This window comes from Lupinus angustifolius, unplaced genomic scaffold (assembly GCF_001865875.1).
Source record: "Lupinus angustifolius cultivar Tanjil unplaced genomic scaffold, LupAngTanjil_v1.0 Scaffold_16_29, whole genome shotgun sequence".
NCBI lineage: Eukaryota > Viridiplantae > Streptophyta > Magnoliopsida > Fabales > Fabaceae > Lupinus > Lupinus angustifolius.
Genome location: NW_017718879.1, coordinates 1 through 21,295, shown reverse-complemented (window position 1 = coordinate 21,295; position 21,295 = coordinate 1). Strand labels below are relative to the sequence as shown.

The 21,295-nt window shown below is 33.5% G+C and overlaps 3 protein-coding genes across 5 annotated transcripts; all 3 read left to right on the top strand.

Moving 5' to 3' along the window:
- Positions 1 to 4,460: 4,460 nt before the first annotated feature.
- Positions 4,461 to 9,989, top strand: LOC109337969 (short-chain dehydrogenase TIC 32, chloroplastic-like). Its single transcript, XM_019575086.1, has 8 exons — positions 4,461 to 4,649; positions 5,483 to 5,714; positions 5,822 to 5,901; positions 6,174 to 6,327; positions 6,493 to 6,571; positions 8,133 to 8,217; positions 9,367 to 9,413; positions 9,716 to 9,989. Exons 1-8 carry the CDS (start codon positions 4,538 to 4,540, stop codon positions 9,875 to 9,877), a joined length of 951 nt encoding a protein of 316 aa, XP_019430631.1. The 5' UTR covers positions 4,461 to 4,537; the 3' UTR covers positions 9,878 to 9,989.
- A 767-nt stretch (positions 9,990 to 10,756) lies between these two features.
- LOC109337968 (pheophytinase, chloroplastic) lies at positions 10,757 to 16,476 on the top strand. Of its 3 annotated transcripts, none has more exons than XM_019575083.1 (9): positions 10,757 to 11,005; positions 11,088 to 11,180; positions 12,159 to 12,370; positions 12,671 to 12,815; positions 12,953 to 13,025; positions 13,255 to 13,401; positions 13,515 to 13,640; positions 15,483 to 15,578; positions 15,893 to 16,476. In XM_019575083.1, the coding sequence occupies exons 1-8, from the start codon at positions 10,815 to 10,817 to the stop codon at positions 15,570 to 15,572; spliced, it is 1,077 nt and encodes a 358-aa protein (XP_019430628.1). In that variant the 5' UTR covers positions 10,757 to 10,814; the 3' UTR covers positions 15,573 to 15,578; positions 15,893 to 16,476. The 3 variants fall into 3 exon arrangements, with proteins under 3 accessions (XP_019430628.1, XP_019430627.1, XP_019430629.1); XM_019575082.1 differs by having other exon boundaries at positions 15,878 to 16,476; XM_019575084.1 differs by lacking the exon at positions 15,893 to 16,476 and adding an exon at positions 15,646 to 15,761 and having other exon boundaries at positions 15,483 to 15,601.
- Positions 16,477 to 17,181: 705 nt separating this feature from the next.
- On the top strand, positions 17,182 to 19,436 carry LOC109337967 (transcription repressor MYB5-like). The gene is made up of 2 exons (XM_019575081.1): positions 17,182 to 18,061; positions 18,755 to 19,436. Exons 1-2 carry the CDS (start codon positions 17,736 to 17,738, stop codon positions 19,293 to 19,295), a joined length of 867 nt encoding a protein of 288 aa, XP_019430626.1. The 5' UTR covers positions 17,182 to 17,735; the 3' UTR covers positions 19,296 to 19,436.
- Positions 19,437 to 21,295: the final 1,859 nt, after the last annotated feature.

The window sequence follows — 21,295 nt, the reverse complement described above, 5'->3', positions numbered from 1 at the left end:
GCAAAGAAGATTGGAATTAGAGATTTGGTCTTATTTTGGGTTGATTTTTGCTTACTTTTTACTTATTCCCCATTGCTCCTATATTCCATTTGGTTTTACCTACATTTCCCAAATTTATCCTACCTTGTCATTGGCCCCATTACAACCTTGAAAAGCCCTTTTTGATCTTTATGTGCATGTGCTTATGATGTTGATGTTAGAGGCTTGTCAAGCCTATGGTTGTATTTGTTTTCATGAAGTGCTTTGAGTGTAAACACTTGCAACCTAAGACACATGAGTGTAAACACTTTAGAGAACATATCTTGTGAGGTTCTATCATTGTTGTGACTCGCCTCTTGGTTTGATTGGTTTTGTGGCATACTTGAATTCATTGGATGATGTTCATGGATATCTTGATTTGATTCTTTTACTCTTGTGTGTTTGATTTTTCCCATTTCATTGCATTTCCTAGATTTCATTGTGAAGTATGTGAATTTATTAGGTGTTTCAATTTCTAATTTTTGTGATCTTCTTGCATGATTCACTTTGGTGCATATTGGTTAGCATAGTCTTATTTCTTGATTTTGCCCAAGAGTGTAAATGATTAAGTATGGGGGTATTTGATGAACAATATATTACACACTATTTATAACCTTAATTTAGCATGATTGATGATTCTTGGTGCCTAATTGACTTTGTTTCACATGGTTTAGTGTTTTAGACTTTATTGTACTAATATTCCTAAAATGAGTTAATTTAGGATTATTTAGCATCATTAAATCTATTATCATTTTCATATCACATTTGGCACAAATGGCATTTTGGGCATTTTGGAAGTGGAGGATGTGTGTTGAAGTGAAGATTGTATTTTTATTTTGGGAGTTTTTATTTGTAGATTCGGTTTAGTTTTGGGCCTATTGTTTAGGGCCCATTTTCGGTTTTACTCTTTGTAAAAGAGGGAACCCAAATTCCACTCTCACTCTCTACATTCACTCATTTTAGAATTTTGTTTTGTCCTCTTTTGCTCTACTTCGGTTTCACATCTTCTTCATTTTCGATTTTTATTCATCTTCTTCATTTTCAATTTCTTTCTTTCACTCAATGGAAGGCTAAACTTATAGACTAAATACCTTTGGTAATGTATCACAACTCTTGAGGTTTTGTTATTAATGCATTTTCGGTTTCTTTATTGTTGATTTCTTCTATGTTCGAAACTAGTTTATGAGTTTATCTTTGCTTAGTTGATTTACTCTCTAGTGCATGAATGTTTAGTTCGTTTGAATTTGTTAATCATTTCATTCTTATGTTGATTTCGCTTAGTTAGAAGCTTAGGTTTTGGAACTTTGAATTGATTGTCGCTTAGTTAATTGATTCTCAACAAATTCGGGAGTTAATGGTTGGAATCTAAAAATAAACTTTTGAAACCGAGGATTGAGTTGTGAACAAACGAACCAAAGAGGTTTAGTTGTTTTATTACATGGCTTAACTATTGTTTCTGAATTTGATTTATGTTCATACTATCCAACAACAAAAAACCCTTGTGTGTGTGTGAGTATAAGGTGTTTGAGCTTTGCTTGAAAGATAATCCTTGGAAAACGACCTAGGAGTCACTTCCCAGTACTGCAGTTTTTAATTGTTATATTATTTGTATCGGGTACGGTCTCGATCATTGAGCCTCTGAATTGTTGGAGGATTCACCATTGTACTAGGCACAACAACTGGATTATATGCTATAGTCTCACCAATGCCACTTTCATCAACTTCTTCAATTTGCAATAGGGTCTCTTGACCTTTATTAGAACTTTTAAGGTTCCAATTGTCCTTCATAATTGTTGATTGAAGGTACTTTTGGTCACTGGTCTCTGTATGCTAATCTTGAAGGTTCTGTTGGCTGAAAGTTGAGCCTTCAAGATTTTGTGTTTGTTTTTGTCAAACACCTTCAACATACTATCCTTCATCTTCATGATATATCCCTTTTCTAGCAATTGTCCAAGACTGAGCAGATTGTTCTTCATCTTAGGTACACATAGGACATTTGATATGTAGGCTTTCTTCCCATATCTTATTTGGATCATCACCTTGCCAATTCCTTCTACATTGACTACACTATGGTCAACAAACTTAATATCGATCTTTGTTGATTCATCAAAAGTTATGAACCAATCCTTCTTGCTTGTTATATGGTTTGAATATCTAGTGTCAAGGTACCAAAAGTTACCACTTTCATCATTGTTCTTCACAGTAGTCATAAACAAGTATTGATCATCATCATCTGATCCTTCATTTTGTCCAAATCTTGCTTCTTCATCTTTGCTACTCAATAACTTCTTTGACTTACATCCTCCTGCATAATGCCCATAATTCCTGCAATTTTAGCATTGAACCCTCTTCTTATCAAACCTCCTTCTATTCATTGAGTTTTTTCTTTGATCATGCTCAATGTTGTTTGTGTTATTTGGTCTTTGAGATGAGGAACCTTGCTCAAATGTGTTCCATTTCTCCTTCTTCTTATTCTTATTCCACTGTCCAGAAGGCTTCTTGAAAGATTGTGCTTGGAGTGCATGATCATCATTCTTCTTTTAGCCCCTCTCTTTAAGCCTTTGTTCATGAGCTTCAAAAGAGCTTTGCAACTCTTCAATCTTGTTATCTTCAAGATTCTTGGACTTCTCTATTACAACAATAATGTGGCCATACTTAGGAGTTAGAGTCCTAAGTATCTTCTCAATAACAGATTGCCCTCTCTCCTCTTCTCCACACGATTTCATTTGGTTGATGAGTGTGAGAATCTTGTTGAAGTAATCTGCTATTATCTCATTCTCCTGCATTTGAAGGAGTTCATACTTTCTCCTCATTGTTTGAAGTTTCACTTTCTTCATTTTGCAGCCCCTTCATAGCTTTTCTCCAAGCTATCCCAAGCTTCCTTTGATGTCTTGACACCAACAATTCTCTCAAAGTTGGCTCCATCTAGGGATGGCAATAGAGTGGAACGAGCAGGAGTTGCGCTTTCCCGTACCCATACCTGCACTATTTACGGTTATCCAAACAGGTAGCGGGTATTTACGAGTATCCCACGGGTTTATAAGTTTCAATATATATTTATATATTTTATATATATATAAAATAATTATTACATGAATAATAAAACTTATAAACATGTGAAATTTATCATATATTCCTATCACTAAAATTTATTATAAAATAATACAAAAATAGATAATATATAATTATAAAATAATAATAATAAAAATGTAATGTATATAAATTATTTAATTAAAAAATAAATTTATAAATATGCGGATACCTGCAAGGCAGGTATCATGTTACTCGCTCCCACTCATAAGCTATTTTTACAGGTACTCGTTGTAGATATTTTAGCGGGTACCCATTGGACAAGTATTTTTATCATCCTAGCTCCATCAACACATTGATGGATTAAGAACAAAGCTTTGCAATCATTCTTCTTGGATTCTCTATAACTTGTCTTTGAACCTCATTTGCATTCTCCCCAACTTCTTGGTATCCATTCTGAACAATTCATACATTTCTTGAAATCCAAAGATTGTCTTCATTTGGATTCTCCATCAATCATAATTCTTGGAATCAAGAATTGGTAGTATCACTGCAAACCCATTACCATTTGTCATGATAGATCAAAGATCTTGCAATCTTCTTTCCTTGTTGTCTCACTATCTGTTCTTCTCTTCTCACTTCGAATCATAGCCCAAGATCCACCCAGAATCTTGCTTCAACCTTGCTCTTGATACCATTATTAAACCAAGACCACTCTCCTATGCATACACAATGCACCAAACAACCAACTAAAGAAAAACAATATGACTCTAAGCGCAGTAGCAAAAAGCATATGAAAAATGAGAAGAAATCATGTTTGAGAGAGAATAAACTAAGTTGTGTTGAAAATGTATTGAGTGTCAATTACAACAACCATTACATCTTTGAATTGCTAAGTGCTATTTATAACTTCCAAATTCCAACTAACTCTAACTAACTTTCTATATTAGGAAAGTATATAAAATAACATATTGAAATAACCCAAACTTCTACTAGTGGAAATTTCTTTATTTTCTATTATTTCTAAATTTGTACTAAACGGAAGTCTCCACATTTTCTGTTATTAATGCTGAAGTATCATATCATTTAATACAATGGTGTATAATTAAAGAATAACAAGCAAGTAAAGAATGAAAGAGTTAATTATTCAATTGAGGAGAAAAACAGAGTACAGTTAAAAGAAAAACTTATACATAATAGAATCAATAAAATATTGATAATATATTAAAACTTTAGTTAAAATTAAAATTTAATGGTAAATAATCATTTTATATATCAAAAAAATACATATTTTATTTCTGGTAGGGCATTTGTTTTGGAGGTCACATATCAAAAACATAGTTACCCAATCAAAACTCATAAGAAATACTCTTTTGGTTATATCAGAAAATCCGAAAAGGTGTAACTAAATTAACATTATGCGGGATTGATCAATGGAGTTGTAGCGGGAAAAAAAACGTTAAAATTTTGCAATTGAGAAGATAGAAGAATGTTGTGGACGTGGTTTAGAAGAAAAAGGGCTTCTGGGTTCTCAGCTTCTTCTACCGCTCAAGAAGTCACTCAAGGAATTCATGCAACTGCTCTCACTGCCATTGTTACAGGTTTTATTTCTTCTTGCATTTCGATATATTCATAATGCCATTTTTTAATATTATTTTTTTCATTTTTTATCCTTTGTTTCCAAGATCTTATAATTTTTTGAGGAAATTACACCCACATTACTCAGATTTAGCTTAATCATACTCGACATTCCCTGTATTTAAAACATTACACTCAACTCTCATAAGAGGCTGCCAATTTGATATATATATATTATAGGTATCAAGTGTAATTTATTCAAATTTTTATCAAAATGATAATGGTATTTATTATGATTAATAGGTTAAGAGCAAATTACATTGACCTCCCAATAGATTATTATAATTACCCTCACTTCCCTTGGAGGGGTACATAATATATTGGATACATATAAGTTAAGGGAGGATTGAGCAGGTATGAAGAATAGAGGGGTAGAATGTGTATTACACTAAACCTCAAGGAGTGTTAGTGTAGCTGTTTTGTGTTTGCTATTAGCTAAAGTATATTTAGGTATGGGTGTCTATTGTCTATGTCAAGTATCTATATGTGGACTTTGGGATAGGAATACACCGTTGTTCTCAACTTGTTTATGTAGTTGTCCTTCTTTACCGGAGCATTTGTACAAATAACTTGTTTTCATTACCAATAAGATGTTGATCTAGTGGTGTAAGACTCTGCTATATCTCCAAAAAGACTGAAAGGTCAAGGGTTTGATTCATGAGAGTGACACTTGTTGAGAGGAACAGTCACGTACCCGAAAGCGGGTAGTTCCTTACCCATAAGGTGAGAGGATATATTTGATAGTACCAAAAAAAAAAAAAAACTTGTCCTCATTATGTGGCCCATGTTGCTGCAGGGGCAACTAGTGGTATTGGTATCGAAACTGCACGTGTACTTGCATTACGTGGAGTCCATGTAGTTATGGGGATAAGAAATATGGAATCTGGTAGGGAGGTCAAGGAAGCAATATTAAGAGATAACTCCAATGCAAAAATTGACATGATGGAGCTAGACCTAAGCTCAATGGAATCAGTGAGGAAATTTGCATTTCAATTCAACTCTTGTGGTCTTCCTTTGAATATACTTGTGTAAGTTATTGCAAATACTTTACTTCTTGCTTATGTAATGTGTATTCTATGAATGTGAAATATGATTTTGCATACACTTCAATTTTTTTTCGCTCTGCTGCTCCAAGTAATAATGCAGGAATTATGGCAACACCATTCAAGCTTTCCAAAGACAATATTGAACTACAATTTGCAACAAACCACATAGGTGAGATTTATATCTTCAATACATACTTATTCACACGCATGTGGAAGTTGATACATCATCTATATAAGTATTTATGGGCTTAAATAGCAATTAAGATTATGTTCTGAATTAAGTCTGAAAAAAGGTACTAGGATACTTCCGTTTTCATCACATAGAAATTTATGAATTTGTATGTTCCATCAATTTCAATTTTTTTCTCTTAAATATTAACACACCATAACATTGTACCTAATGCTTATATAAGGGAATTTGACAAGGATCTCTCCTTGCAGGTCATTTCCTTTTGACAAACTTATTGCTAGAAACAATGAAACGAACTGCTATAGAACAGAGGAAAGAAGGAAGGATCGTAAATGTCTCATCAAGACGCCACCAATTATCATATCCTGAAGGGATTCAATTTGATAAAATCAATGACAAATCAGGGTAACAATATGTTTGGTGACCTAAAATATAGTACAATTGATAATATTTATTTTCCTGTCCATATTTTCTAGCATTATGAGTTCCCCTTAGCTCTTCCCCTTCTCAATGGTAATTGTATCTGAAACTAAGCGATTTGATATTTTCAATTCTCTTTGCATTTTACAGGTATAACAGTTTGTCTGCATATGGGCAGTCAAAGCTTTGTAATGTTTTGCATGTTAATGAGCTTGCAAGACGTTTAAAGGTGACTGACTTTTTTTGATGTTGTTAACTATACGATATATCTGCTACCTATCTGTTTCTTTATGCATTGTTCTTTTGATCTTTCTCCTTCAAGATAAAGGATATTTGATAGGAGGGATGCCGGGGATTGGTGGAACTTATCAAGAGATGTTTGAGGAGGTAAACTACTGACAGTAGGTCATGAGATGGGTGCTGTTCTTTATCTCTCTTGTTTTCTCGTGGGATTTGTGTGTAAAAATATTAGGAATGGCTTGATTAGCTGCGATTCCTTTTCTAAAGCATCTTTGAAGTTGGAGATAGGGAGATATTTTCCATCGGGTATTAGGCGATTGTTAGAATTTGTACAAAATATCTTACCAGTAGAGATTGATGCAAACATTTTATTTTAGGAATAATTGGGTTACCTTATTTTTTTAGAATCTTATATTTTTTAGGAATCTCATCTTAGTGATTTTATATCATCCAATCTTAGCTTTAAAAAGTAAAAAGTCTTATCTCATGATATCACTCTCTGATATTTTTCTAATAACCGAAGGTAGGAGTTCCACTTCGTATGTGGAATGTGTTACAATCTCTCTAATATACTTCTAGGATTTTGACAATTACGGTAATAATGGTGATATGTATGATGAGAAGGTGGAGTTTACTTTTGAAAGGTCATCCTGGCACAGTAAAATTCCTTATGTGCCACATTTTGTTTGGACAGCCTCCTTAATCTGCTGTGTGAGATTTAGGGAGAGATATGTTCAGATGTTCTGTGCCTCGAGCTATCTGTCTTTATATATACCAGGTTATAGTGAATCGTCCTTCTGCTTACGTCACCACGTAAATGGTGTTTATAATTTTGTTAATCTTGGGTTATGCAACTATGTAAGATCTCAGGGCCTATTGAAGTGGTGTTTTGGTGCATGCTGTAGCATGTTCATTGGATGTTCTTGTTTGTCTGGACTTTTTGGCTGACTTTTAAGACTGATTCAATATATTTGGAGTGGATTAAGATGATTTTCTTGATGATTCCTATGCTAGCAGACCATTCCTCCTTTTTTCAGTTACGTAACATTTTTCTTCTAGATATTATGATTTTAGCATAACCTTTTTGTCACTAGTTTATGTGGATGCATCTTTATAATTAATGATATAATGTCAGACTATTATATGGGTGCATCTTTATTATAACCCGAACCCAATAACTATGGAAGACATTTTGTGGACTCCAAATTGATGTACCTGACAAATCAGAAGACTTGGCACCTTATGTGAAATTCCTGAGTAAGAAACAATTGTAGATAGGTGATGATGCCATAGACCCAATAAGTTTTGACAGTTTGCGCATATATCAAATAATTCGAGTGTACATCTTTCTATTGTTATTTATGGTGGGTAATACTTGATGTACATCTTTCTATTGCTAGCATTTAGCACATCTATGAGGGTTCTCTACTTCTCTTACAAATCATTAATTGGATGTTTCTCTTAATTTTATATCTGATAATTTTATCTTTGTCAAATGGATAAAGCAACATACAGCAGTCATATTGGTTTTGGATGTTTACTTATAACAGGATGAGGGCTCAGCTATAACTGCAAACTCGGTTAGCCCAGGACCAATTGCCACGAACCTATACCGCTATCATGGCTTAATTGACGGTAGTTCATTTTTCTGGTCACGTGTGCATTATTTTCAGAAGTATTTTATGTCAAAACCATGCATAGAGTTCAACTTGTTTTACAAAGTGGACACTATTTACTGTCCATTCTTTTTACATTATTCACTGCTTTTATCAATCCTGTATGTAATTCTGTGTCTAACTTATTCCTCTGTTTATGAAGCTATTTAAATTATTTCACCAAGATGCCTCCATATGAAAAAATACATTTGAGTATAAAATATAAGAGAATAAAGTATCTCCTCATATCAGGAGATAACTTATCTTCTCTAGCCGGTAAAAGTATGACATGTGTACTATTTGTTTAGTTTTAGAAATATTTTTATAGAAAATAATTAAATATAACACATGTAATGATTTTAGTGGTTGGAGGATATAATTTATCTCCTTATACTAGGAGATACTTTATTCTCAAATTATAAATAGAAAATTCCTTTCCAGCCTTGATTCCAAGAGACAAGATCTGAAATGTTGAGGAGGCTACTCATTTTGTTCTTTGATACAGTAACATGGGTTTTCTAATAAAAACCATCTTTAAAATGTTAATGCAATGATGTATTTCAATCACTGAAATTTGGTTACCAGAGGTCCCTGTAGATTTAATTTAGTTTTTAAATGTAATCACCACCATCATAGCTTGAAATCATTCTCTTTTCGTCCTCACAATCAACAAACATTCCTAATTAGGTTTCTATTTCAACCAGTTATCAGGCAAGTGTTCTGAGATCTCATGCTCACCTTGTTTTTTTCTGTTGCTATCATATTTATTTAGGTGCTAAAGTCCACATTGTTAGAATGTGAGATTCTGGCAGAGTTAATTGATTAACACTGTATTTAATGGATTAACTACAGTGTTAATCAATTAACTCTGAAAGAATATCACATATTCTAACACACATTATTAGTATTTATGCTGATCAATAACAAACTTGAGACAGATATGATATGCTTAAACAGTATATAGAATGTGAGAAATGAGATGAGTGCCCTTTTTTTAACAATGCCCCTATACACTATCCACCCAAATTTCTTTATCATCCCTTCATATTAAACATATTAGATATGACTGCTTTTCTTATAGTAATTGTTAGCTTGTTATATTGACAATTTAATCCTACTTTTTATTCAGGATTGGTGGGTCTATTTGGTAAATATGTGATGAAAAGTATACAACAGGTAATTGATATTTATTTGAAACAAAAAGAGAAGAGGGTAGGGAGTTGTATAATATATATATTGTATATGTTATTTCCCAAGAGTAAGTATTGATGAGCTGCATTTCTTTTATCACAAAATTGTGCACATTACAGAATGACACTTGAAAAATCTTACTGATATAACTTTCTCTACTTATTTCTTGTCATATGACAATTTCATGTAGGATAATTTACTGGTATATGTAAGTTCAAGGAAACCTTGCCTTTATAAATACACTGACTACATGCTTTTGAATTTTGTTCTAATTTCTTTAATCATAGGGGGCAGCAACTACATGCTATGTGGCATTGCATCCACAAGTTAAAGGGTTGAGTGGCTGCTATTTTGCAGACAGTAACTTATCTGAAGCAAGTTCACAAGCAACTGATCCAGAGCTGGCAAGGAAATTGTGGGAATATAGCTCTAATTTGGTTAAAACTTGATTTATCGTAATAATCATAGTTACATGGTTCTCATTTACCCTACTTACCACTTACCAAATTCCGTAATGTATACCAAGTTTGTCATAAAGAAAGTTATATAATAATAATAATATAAAGCTTGCCGAACCATTCTATGCAATGATTATGGTTTGAACCACATGAAAATCCATTTAATATTCACTAGGCTTCTCCCTAGTTAGATATTTGCTTCTGACTTTAGTAATGGCAATCTTCTTGCCTATTTTTGCTATTTTTTTTCCTGATGGAGACAATAACTCTATTAGGATTGAAATTATCCCATATAGAGAATTAATAAAATAATAATTATCTTTTAATATTAAAACTAACTATAAAAAATAATTAAAAGTAACATTATTTGGACTATTCCCCTTCATATCTTAGTACCTAGTGCACTAAAGTAGTTAAACATTTTTTTAAAGATAAAATTAGTTAAAGTTTACACCTTATGTGGGTAAATGTTGGCTTAAATATGTTTAGTCTTCAAATTATTCTTATTTTGTCATCCAAAACTTAATTTATTGAGTTTTCTTCCTCCCTATGTTGTGGTGTCTTATGGTTTAATCACTTAATGAATCTCACCTAACAAGCTGGATGAAACTAATGTGACAAAGAATCATACATATTCCTCAGCATGCATAAAAATAATTCTTGTAGTTAAAACACTATATGACATACTCAAAAAGTCTACCTTGTAGTTAAAATACTATGTGACATACTCAAAAAGTGTTTTGGTAACTAAGTCATGTTTATTTAAAGCTAATTCAGTAATATTATAGCTTACATATATTTTTTGGTAATATTGTTTGTGGATGATAATATTAGCAACGTGGTGTGTGGTTGAGCACATGAGGAATAAGAGATGAAAAGTAGTAATAGAAGAATATGAGTGGGAAGAGAAAAGTATTAGAACATTAACATGGCACTGGCACTGGCATCTACTATCATCACCACTCACATTCCAACTCTACTACCCTTTTCCTCTTACCCCAAATTCCATTCTCCACAATTCAAATACCAATTTTCTACCAACTCCACTTTGAAGCATCAAAACATTGTTTCCAAATTAAACACACAACAAAACGAACAACACCTCAATGTTCAAACCAGGTAAACTTACCTTCATCTTCATTCTCTTCTTTTCCTTCAATAAGTGGAATTATATATATATTTATATACCTTTTCTTTCTAGGACGTGGAATTGGAAGGGTTACTCTATTCGCTATCAGTATTCTGGGAATCATGGTCCTGCACTTGTTTTAATCCATGGTTTTGGTGCTAACAGGTTTCTCTATATTTTCACCATCTCCCATACTCATTCATTACACTAATTGCACTTACAATACTGTGTACCCGGTGACTATGCTATTGAATATGGTTAAGAGTTTCATAATATGTTCATAGTAAATCATAGACGTTTTTGTGTTAGATACTGATACATTGTGAAGTGTGTCTGTACTCATCATTACTCTTTCCAAATCTATGTTTATTTTGGTTTCTAACTTTGGTTAGTGTTTGGTTCACAACATTCTTCTGAATCTCAAAATGTTAGCTGCCCATGTTTTGTATATGCTTAAAAAGATGGCCAAGCAAATGAAAAATGTTTTTACATTACTCGACATCCCAATTGTAAATAATTGGATTTTCATCATTTTATTTTTAGCTGTAATGTCATTCTAATCCTTCACATTCCAAAGAGTATGTGCAAACTCATGCTGGCAACAAAACAACACCTTTAAGCCTATGTTTTGATATTTTTAATGATGGATAGATATGAAATGGAATGGACCATTGTCCAAGTATTTTATGATGGAATGGGGCGGAACCAATTGAGTAATAAGTCGATTCTATCTCATCTCTACCCATACCTCCAAATTGGCAACACCAACAATCAAACCTTTATTTCATTATGTAGGGTCAGCTACATAGATCGAACAACACCATACCCCCAAATTGGCAAGAGAGGAAAATAATAATTATTAGATGCAACCATTCCATCATAATCAAAACAGTGGAACTTAGTATTATTCAATTTCGCTTCGTCATTCCATTCATTTCCATCATTGAAAATATAGCATTGTCTCGCCTAGCCTAAACTACTATCTAGATATCTATAAGTTTATCTTAGAAACATGTATGCAGCATATATGTCACATTTTTTTGTCAAATGTCTATGATCTATGTTTTATTGTTAGGTGTGTCTGGTTCTGTAGTTATTTTTGACTTTGTTCCTCAAAGTAACCGAGAGCTCACGTCATTGCAGTGACCACTGGAGGAAAAATATTTCTGTTCTTGCAGAATCCCACCGGGTCTACTCTATTGATCTTATTGGATATGGATATTCAGATAAACCAAATCCTCGCGAAATTGGAGATGGTTCCTTTTACACTTTTGAGACATGGGCCACCCAATTAAATGAGTTTTGTCTTGATGTTGTTAAGGATGAAGCATTCTTTATATGCAATTCTATTGGAGGTGAATTCTATTGAATTGCTTTCAATATTTCTCTTTACTCTTATAAGTTGAGAAGAGGGTGAGTTTGCCGCAATGATACAGTTGTTGCTTAGTGACCATGAGGTCACGGGTTCAAATCCTGGAAACACCCTCTCCACTTGCGGGGGTAAGGTTGCATACATCTACCCTCCCTAGAACCCACTAAGTGGGAGCCTCATGCACTGGGCTGCCCTTTTACTATTGTAAGTTGGGTAATCCATTATTCCAATTTCTTGATTTCATGCTATAACTGAGAATTTGTTTCTAATATCTTTTATGCAGGAGTTGTTGGTCTTCAGGCAGCTGTAATAGCTCCAAAAATCTGCAGGGGCATTCTCCTTCTTAATATATCTCTTCGAATGCTTCATATAACGAAGCAACCTTGGTTTGCTAGACCTTTCATCAAATCATTCCAGAGATTGCTTAGGTACGAATGAAACAAAAGTTTCTTTAAGCAGCCTTGGTTTGCTAGACCTTTCATATGCATGAATTCCAGAGATTTCTTAGAACTTTTTTCAACATTCCAGAGGATCCGATTTAGCATTATCACTCATTTTGTTGTAGGGATACTGCTGCAGGCAAATTCTTCTTTAAAGCTGTTGCAACAAAAGAATCCGTGAGGAACATTCTTTCTCAGGTATATCCTCTAGCTTAACAGTCAATTTCAACTTTTAAAAACTTATGCTTTAAAGAATGCTGGGTAGAGGGTATACAAACAGAAGGAAATGCTCAAATCTGAGACTATTTATGGATTCGAAAAACATGTTGTAAGCAACAAGCTCCAAGGTTTATACTGCTTTGTATTTGAAAATAAAGGGCACTCTTACCTGAAACTCTAATAATTGTGTATGGAATACTTTTGACAGTGCTATCATGACACCTCTAAGGTGACAGATGAGCTAGTACAGGTCATCCTTAGTCCAGGACTGGAACCTGGAGCCGCAGAGGTCTTTCTTGAGTTTATTTGTTACTCAGGTGGCCCTCTTCCTGAGGACTTACTACCCCTAGTAAAGGTAAGCTTCCTTAATCCTTTAGGTGAGGAAGCAGGAATGGAAGAAGTGAATATAAATTTGATGAACTGGAATCTGATAAATATGAATGATATGTAATATTTCTCTTATTTCAGTGCCCAGTTTTGATAGGATGGGGTGACAAGGATCCATGGGAACCAATTGAGATGGGAAGAAACTATTCAAATTTTGATTCTGTAGAAGACTTCATTGTTCTTCCAAATGTTGGGCATTGCCCCCAGGTGTTTTTTTCTCCCTCAGATCTGTCATGTCCTTCCCCTATATGCATGTACAAAAGAGTTTCCGGTTAGCATTTTTTTTAAAATTCATTTTCCTATCATACCTTTTTAAAACCTACAACCAACTTTAAGCTGACATGGTAATATACATTGCAATTTTTGCAAGCGTTTTAAGCTTTTACCAGCATGTTAAGAACTGAAAACATAGAAACCAAGAGAAAGATCAATAGCAGAGGAGGAATAAAGAGAGAGGGTGATCTACATGTTTATTAATACTAGATGTTTATAATACATCTGTATATTAGAAATATACCTATAATTAATCCTTAATTTCAGGATTCATCAATCACTAATCAACGGCCCTGAAGTTTACAATGAACATTATGAATGTTAATAAGAGTTTAAGTGTATTAAAGGATATCTGATAGTATTGATATGAGTATTTGAGCAAAGCAGGTTCCTTTTCTACCTGATTAATCAGCTTCATGTTGTGAGCCCCCACTATCTCCAGAAGGCCTTGCCAAATGTACCTGAATTTGTCTATAGTTTTAAAATTTTAAACCTCTACTTTATAATCCTGGTTTTCTTGCATCAACTTAATTATTTTTGATAGGGATCAATCATATTATCCTACTCCCATAGTTATAATAGTCTCCCCCTCACCTTGCAATAAGTGCTAGTTCTGGTGAGAACCTTCAAACAGCTTCTAGAATCCAAAGGCTTTGAATGAATGCAGTGGACAGGTTAGTAATGAAATGGAGTGGTAAAAGGTGCATAACCCATTATTTAGGAGCTTTCTATGAAATGGAATACTTATCTATTTTTCTGATGGTCCCCTACAATTTAACCCTGAGCACCCTAAGCAATTTCCACCCTCATATTCTCTCTAGCTGTTGTGAACCTTAGCTACCAATAAGGCATTGGTCTAGTGGTATAAGGCCCTACTAGATCCCCAGAAAGACCAAAAGGTCAAGTGTTCAATTCTTGGGAGCAACACTTGTTGGGAGGGATAACCACGCATCCCGAAAGGGATTAGTTCCTTACCATAGGGTGAGGGGATACCCTTGGTAGTACAAAAAAAACCCTTAGCTTCTATGGTTTGTTTGTCTCCAGAATTTTCCTCCCTTCACAATGTAATTCTTATAATTTATCATTTCCCTGTTTCACCTTGATGATTGAATTTGTGGAATAAGATGCACACTTGTTTATAGATGGATTTGAATATGTAAGTCAGTCATTGGCGTTAATGATTGAAATCAACTCTTGTTTATTGATGGTTTGAAATTTTAAAAGTATGTAAACTTGGATGTTTAATGCAACTTAATGTGAGATAGTTGTGTACCTGTGCTATTTCATATCAATCAAGCAAATATGAAAACTGTCGTTATGGTTTACGTCTTTCTTTGGGTCAATGCGTGCCATTTTAGTTGTGATGCTGATTTGGTGATACATAATTTCTTTCTGCTGGAAATAATTTTCTTTCACATTTTGCTGTTTTATTTGAAAGTGGTTCTGACTAGTAGGGAGAGATTTTAAAGTGAATAATGTACTGTATGTGAAGATTCAAGCATAAAGAAGGTTTTCTAAACTCTAAAGACAAAATGTCTAGTAACAATAACATGGGCAATAGAAATGAAAAGGATAGTGTTGGAAGTTAAATTTGTAATTCATTCCACTCTTTTTATCATTCCCATTTTCCACCATGCATTTTTTGGGGGTCGTTTAATTTCTCTCTTTATATTATTACCACATGTTCCAACATTAAATACTCATATCTGATTAAATGTATAATTTTGTTATGTTTTTGACAATCTTCTCACTTTATTATCTGTTCACTTCATGAAGGATGAAGCACCTCATCTTGTGAACCCACTTGTTGAGTCATTTGTGGCACGTCATGCTAAATCATCATCTACTACCTCTAAAGTTAATTGATTCACTGTAAGTCATTTTGTGGATGCTGCTCAGTTCATTGAAAATGTCTACATTTCACCATTTGTTTTCATTTAGATCATGTTACATATTTTGTTCAATACATAAATAATACAAGCATTATGTCCTTGTAATGTGAGACAATTTATCAATCATAAATACCAGCCTTAGTGCCATATATAGTTTCTAATCCTCTTCCTGTTTATGCAATCATATTTCTTAGTCTAGAAAATACATTGACAACTTTGTTTTTCTGATTATTAATGTATGGGTCATGATCATTCATTAGAAACTTTTGGGGTAATAAGTCTTTATGTTAGCAGCTAGCAATGGTATCCTGCTAAGGGATTGTGTTGGAGCCATATTGATGGAATACATGTAAATGTGCCTATTAGTGATCAAGCTATATACTGGCTTATTGGGAGGGTATTACATCAGATGCAACTATTTCGGGTTATCTGCTAAAGAGGAGAAATATGTTAATAGTTCCTGAAGTGAAGTTCTGATTTCTTGGTGATGCACTAAAGCAGTTTCAAATCCTTGATGCACATCCTTACTTTCCATTTGATACCTAAGTGAAGTTCTGGTTTTTTGGTGTTTATCATTCTTACTTTTATAATTAGAATGGAACCTAAAGATCTAATCATGCAAGAGACTAATCAAGATATGCTTATGTTTGAAAGAGTGTATAAGTTACAGCAAGAGAAGTTTGACAGTAGAATACTAGGTTGTCAAATCAAAGGGATGAAATGGGTACAAAAGTGTTTAATGGTTTTGTACATAGTTATAGTATAAGGACATGAATATTTAGCATTTTTGTTATTGTAAGGGTTTTTAACTTTTGTCTTTTTAATATGATGTTATTTACAACAAGCATTGTATTGTATGTTGTAATTTTTTTGGATAATTCAGCCTTACCATATTTGGAAAACAATAATACAACTAGTGGTTGTGAAGTAGTAGAGGAATTAACATTAATGCTATACTGATTCATCTTTCATTTGTTTAATATTATGACCAAAATGTTATGATCATTACCTAACATGAGGGATAATAAATGTTATCCCACTCTGTGCCACACTTTAGTGTCACGGTCACCTTTTTTGATTGGTTAAATGTGGGACACAGCATATAAAAAAAAAGAAAAAAAACAAGAAATGTGATATATTTATGTGAAAGAAGAATAACTATGAATAAGAAGACTGTGACTTCCAAATTTTTTTTTGGTACTACTAATGGTATTCTCTCATTCTCTGGGTAAGGAACTAGTTTTTTTAGGGTCAGTGATTATTCCTCTCAACAAATGTTAGTCCTAAGAATCGAATTCCTAACCTTTTGATTATTTTGAGGATCTATCGAAACCTTATACCATTGAATTATCCATAAATTTACATATCACTTAAGTCATTTTTAAGGAAGCATTGATAGATGAGTATGTTAAATAACTACCAGCAATGCTCCAAATCCAGTATAAGGTCTAAGCTTAATGAAATCCAACAACATAACAAGCTTCATTGTTAACAAATAATTAAGTTTGCATAAGCCACATACACCCTAAAGAGTCTTCAACTTCACTTTGTTCTAATTTTAATATAATATTAAAAAGCAAATTTTACTCATAAATTAAAACCATCAATTTAAGGGGTCCACACGTTTAATCACGGATTGAATCCATTATCCAGCCACGAAACATTTTTGTTCCGTGTATGTAATTGTTTTTCCTTTGTCATTTTACAATTTAAGGAAAGGGTATGCATTAAAAGTAGCTTATAGATGCTCAAATTAAAAGAAATTGGAGTACAACTTTACATGATACATACTATCCAAATTAGAAAGTGAAAAAAGCTATATGTTGTTGAGTTGAATGGGTATTCATGTAGGGTTCAAAATTTTCAATCAATTCACATGCATACCTTACAAAAAAAAACCTTCAAGCACTAACCATAATCTCTTCCTCATTACCAAACCATACCACAAAAAATATCATTAAAACCTAAAACAATATCTTCATCCTATGTGTTTCTATCTCTATAATCTATACTATTCTTTTTTATGCAGTCATTTTGCTACACATTAAAAGATAAGATTGTTACTACACGTATATATATATATATATAGATAGTTTTTTCACTTGATCCAACCCTTGCATGCATATAATAAGAAGATATGAAAAAAGTATCATCATTGATGGAAGCAAAAACAGCAATTAATAATAATAAGGAGAAGAAGAAGATTATTACACCATGTTGTAACAAGATTGGGTTGAAGAGAGGACCATGGACACGTGAAGAAGATGAAGTGTTATCAAATTTCATCAAGAAAGAAGGAGAAGGACGTTGGAGAACACTTCCGAAGCGAGCCGGTCTCCTCCGCTGTGGCAAGAGCTGCCGCCTCCGGTGGATCAACTACCTCCGCCCTTCCCTGAAGCACGGCCACATTGCCCCGGACGAGGAAGATCTCATCCTCCGCCTCCACCGGCTCCTTGGTAACCGGTAAGTAAGGGTGGGTAGGTAGTTAGTTAGGGCTTCCAATATGTTGAAGAGTTGATAGTGATAGATTCCCCACCACTTATGGTTGGTAGGTCTAGCTAACTATGTAGGGTTACTTGCCTAGCTTTTGTTTACTTGTAGTTTTTGGAAATTCATAATTCATCTATCTAAAAATTATTAATCCAATTATCTAGAGCAAGTAAATAGAAGAATATAATAGTTATTATATTTTACTTTTTGCTTTGTTTTTTATAACATTTTCTTTTTGGTATTGCAAAAGATTTTGATTCAATTATCTATAGTTGAAAATTCTACATTTTAAATTGCAGTTGCAATCATGATTAGTGTGGTTATTACGATGCAAATTATGAACTTGTGACATTTTTTTTGTGATTTTTTTATTTGATGTGGTTCGGTACAACCTGATATTGTCCGATACGATTGTGACTTGATACTATTATAATTTGGTGTTACATCACAATTGTGATGTGGTTGAAATAATTATCATAATCATAATATTGTTGGTTCATAATTTAAAACAATAGTAAAAAGTTTTTTTTTTGTATATAACAATGAGGAACACTTTTTAACATATTCCACTAAAGATGTATCACTCCAAAGTTTAGTATTGGATATAGATGTTGGCATGTGACACAACTTTTTTTAAAGATATCACAAATTTATAATAACATGCAGGTGGTCTTTGATAGCAGGGAGAATTCCAGGAAGAACAGATAATGAAATAAAGAACTATTGGAACACTTATCTAAGCAAAAAGCTCATCAGTCAAGGTATTGATCCTAGAACACATAAGCCTTTAATCAACTCATGTTCTAATTCCACTATTACTCCACTTCCTAATCATTCGCCCAAACTAATTCCTCTTACTCCAATAAACCATCATCATCCTATTCCTTCTCCTCATCATCACATTAATATTTTCAATCAAGACTTTGATCCCAACATAACTACTACTACTACTACCCATGATTATTTGGATCAACATCAAGCAACTAATGCCAATATCACCAATGATGATGTTTCTAAAATTGGTTTAGTTATTAGAAGCAATGAGCAAAATCTACTTTGCTCCAACAATGAAGATCATTGTAGTGATGATGATGTTTTCTCTTCCTTCCTTAATTCCTTGATCAATGATGATCATGCTCTATCAGTTTGTGACAATGATCTTTCTCCACCTGCTTATGGCAATGGTGTGTATCATCACAATGAATAACATGTTGATTAATTGCAATTGTCTAATCATTTCATCATAGTCATAGATTCAGACATTGCAATGAATATGTATGTTGTCATACTTATCATATATATATATAGAAAAATGCTCAAGTATACAAAAGCTTGTAATGTTAAATAAAGAAGGTACTCAATGTTTTTTTATATTAGAAAACATTAGATAAGATATTTACTTTTCCAGTTAACATTTTTATTATATTAGTCTTAGAATGATTTATGAGAATAAATTGTAGGAGGATTTGATGAAGTTAATTCCAGTATATTTTGTATTAGAAAAAAGATTTTATTGATAACGAGTACCAAAGGTGCACATGAATTATAAGAGGTATGTGTTTGGTACCATATCACAAGAAGAGATACTTGGAAATTCCATGTATACATCCTTATCAAAATAACTTGATACAAGAGGGCGAAACACCAATATAAATGAATCCAAAATGATAAATACATTGTGAAGCACAATATCATTGTTTTAAATTGTAGATTATATCACCTGATGCAGTTATAATATTGTAGTTGTGATGATCATCACAACCGCAATTATGATATGATATTGAATTATAGTGTTTAATCGCTTTGGACTATAATGCAATCATATTAGACTATATTTAAGTCACGTTAGATCACAACAATTCAAAATTATATTTTTAATTGCAAAACAATTCACATTGTAACATGGCCATAATCTGTATCGGAATGATTACAATGATTATAATCGCAATAATCATAATCATAACCACAATGACAATTTAAAAATGTTAAGCTTTTGTGAAAGAATGAATAAGGAAAGTTAGAAAGAAGGGGATCGTGAGTGAGAGAGAAAACAGAGAAAATGTTGGAGAGAATTGAGAGAGTGATTATTGTATGAATTGAATTATAAATCTACTTTGAAATGAATAGCATGATTGTACATTTATACACTTGCTATTTTTAGACTAACCACCTGATAAGTGCCAAACATACCTAAATTTCATACATTTTTATGGCACTTATATTAAGCATAATTGAGAAAAACCAACTTAAAATAATATTTTTTGTATAAAATATCACAATCTTGTATATTTGCGTTTGTATTTCTTTTTTATGTGCTTTGTAGGATTTAGAAAGAAGAAGAAAAGAGAAAAAAGACTCATGGTCAAAGAGAAAAAGAAGTCAAAATCAAGGTGCTCAAGCAGGCAGCTGATCGTGGACCAAGCCACGCTAAGCTGACCTGAACACCAGCCTGACCTGGACCAAGCTGCTCAAGCAAGCAGCTGAGCGGACCTACTTGGCCGCTCAACCTAGCACCAGACTAATCCTGACACGATCAGAACTCAAGTTTGGCATGGTCAGACACAAGCCTAGCGCACGCCCAAGCTGCTCAACAAGCAGCTCAGCGGTGACACATGTGTGCTCAGCGGTGAACCAGACTCCTGCCCAGGTCATCAAACACCAAGCCACGTCTCAGTTAGCACGGTCAAAGCTGCTCAACAAGCAACTTAGCAGTGCCACAAGTGTGCTAAGCGGTGTGCACTCAGACTTGACTTAGACTTGACTTAGCCATCAAGCAACCATGAAGTCATGCATGACATCACTTCAAGTAGCCCACCATAGGCTTTTTAGAGTAGCTCACTATAGTTGGTCTCATAGCTCACAACTAGCTTTGGTGAGTCAAGCTTAAGGATGAGACAAAGCTGCTTGATCAAGTGACAAACTCATGCTGAAGGATTTGGTCAGCTGCTGAGCGGTGCTAACAAGCAGCTCAGCGGCCCTAGGGAAATTTCTATAAATATGAGACATTCCATTCGAACAACATGACTTCACAACACTTCATATCATATCTTCTTGCCTTCTTCCTGGAAACACAATTCTCTCTTCTGTCTTAGTTCTTAGAAGTTCTTTTTAAGTAAGTTTTGTAATTTTAGTTTAGAATTCAAGAGGAGAAAGGAGAAGGCAAATGAGATGCAAAAATCAATTTTGTAATCTCATTTGGAACTCAAA

Coding starts and splice junctions, on each gene's coding strand:
- LOC109337969 (XM_019575086.1), top strand. CDS start 4,538: ATGTTGTGGACGTGGTTTAGAAGAAAAAGGGCTTCTGGGTTCTCAGCT. Junction 6,328..6,492: donor AAAATCAATGACAAATCAGG/GTAACAATATGT, acceptor TGCATTTTACAG/GTATAACAGTTTGTCTGCAT. Junction 9,414..9,715: donor TGATGAAAAGTATACAACAG/GTAATTGATATT, acceptor CTTTAATCATAG/GGGGCAGCAACTACATGCTA.
- LOC109337968 (XM_019575083.1), top strand. CDS start 10,815: ATGGCACTGGCACTGGCATCTACTATCATCACCACTCACATTCCAACT. Junction 13,026..13,254: donor TGAGGAACATTCTTTCTCAG/GTATATCCTCTA, acceptor TACTTTTGACAG/TGCTATCATGACACCTCTAA. Junction 13,402..13,514: donor ACTTACTACCCCTAGTAAAG/GTAAGCTTCCTT, acceptor CTCTTATTTCAG/TGCCCAGTTTTGATAGGATG.
- LOC109337967 (XM_019575081.1), top strand. CDS start 17,736: ATGAAAAAAGTATCATCATTGATGGAAGCAAAAACAGCAATTAATAAT. Junction 18,062..18,754: donor CACCGGCTCCTTGGTAACCG/GTAAGTAAGGGT, acceptor AATAACATGCAG/GTGGTCTTTGATAGCAGGGA.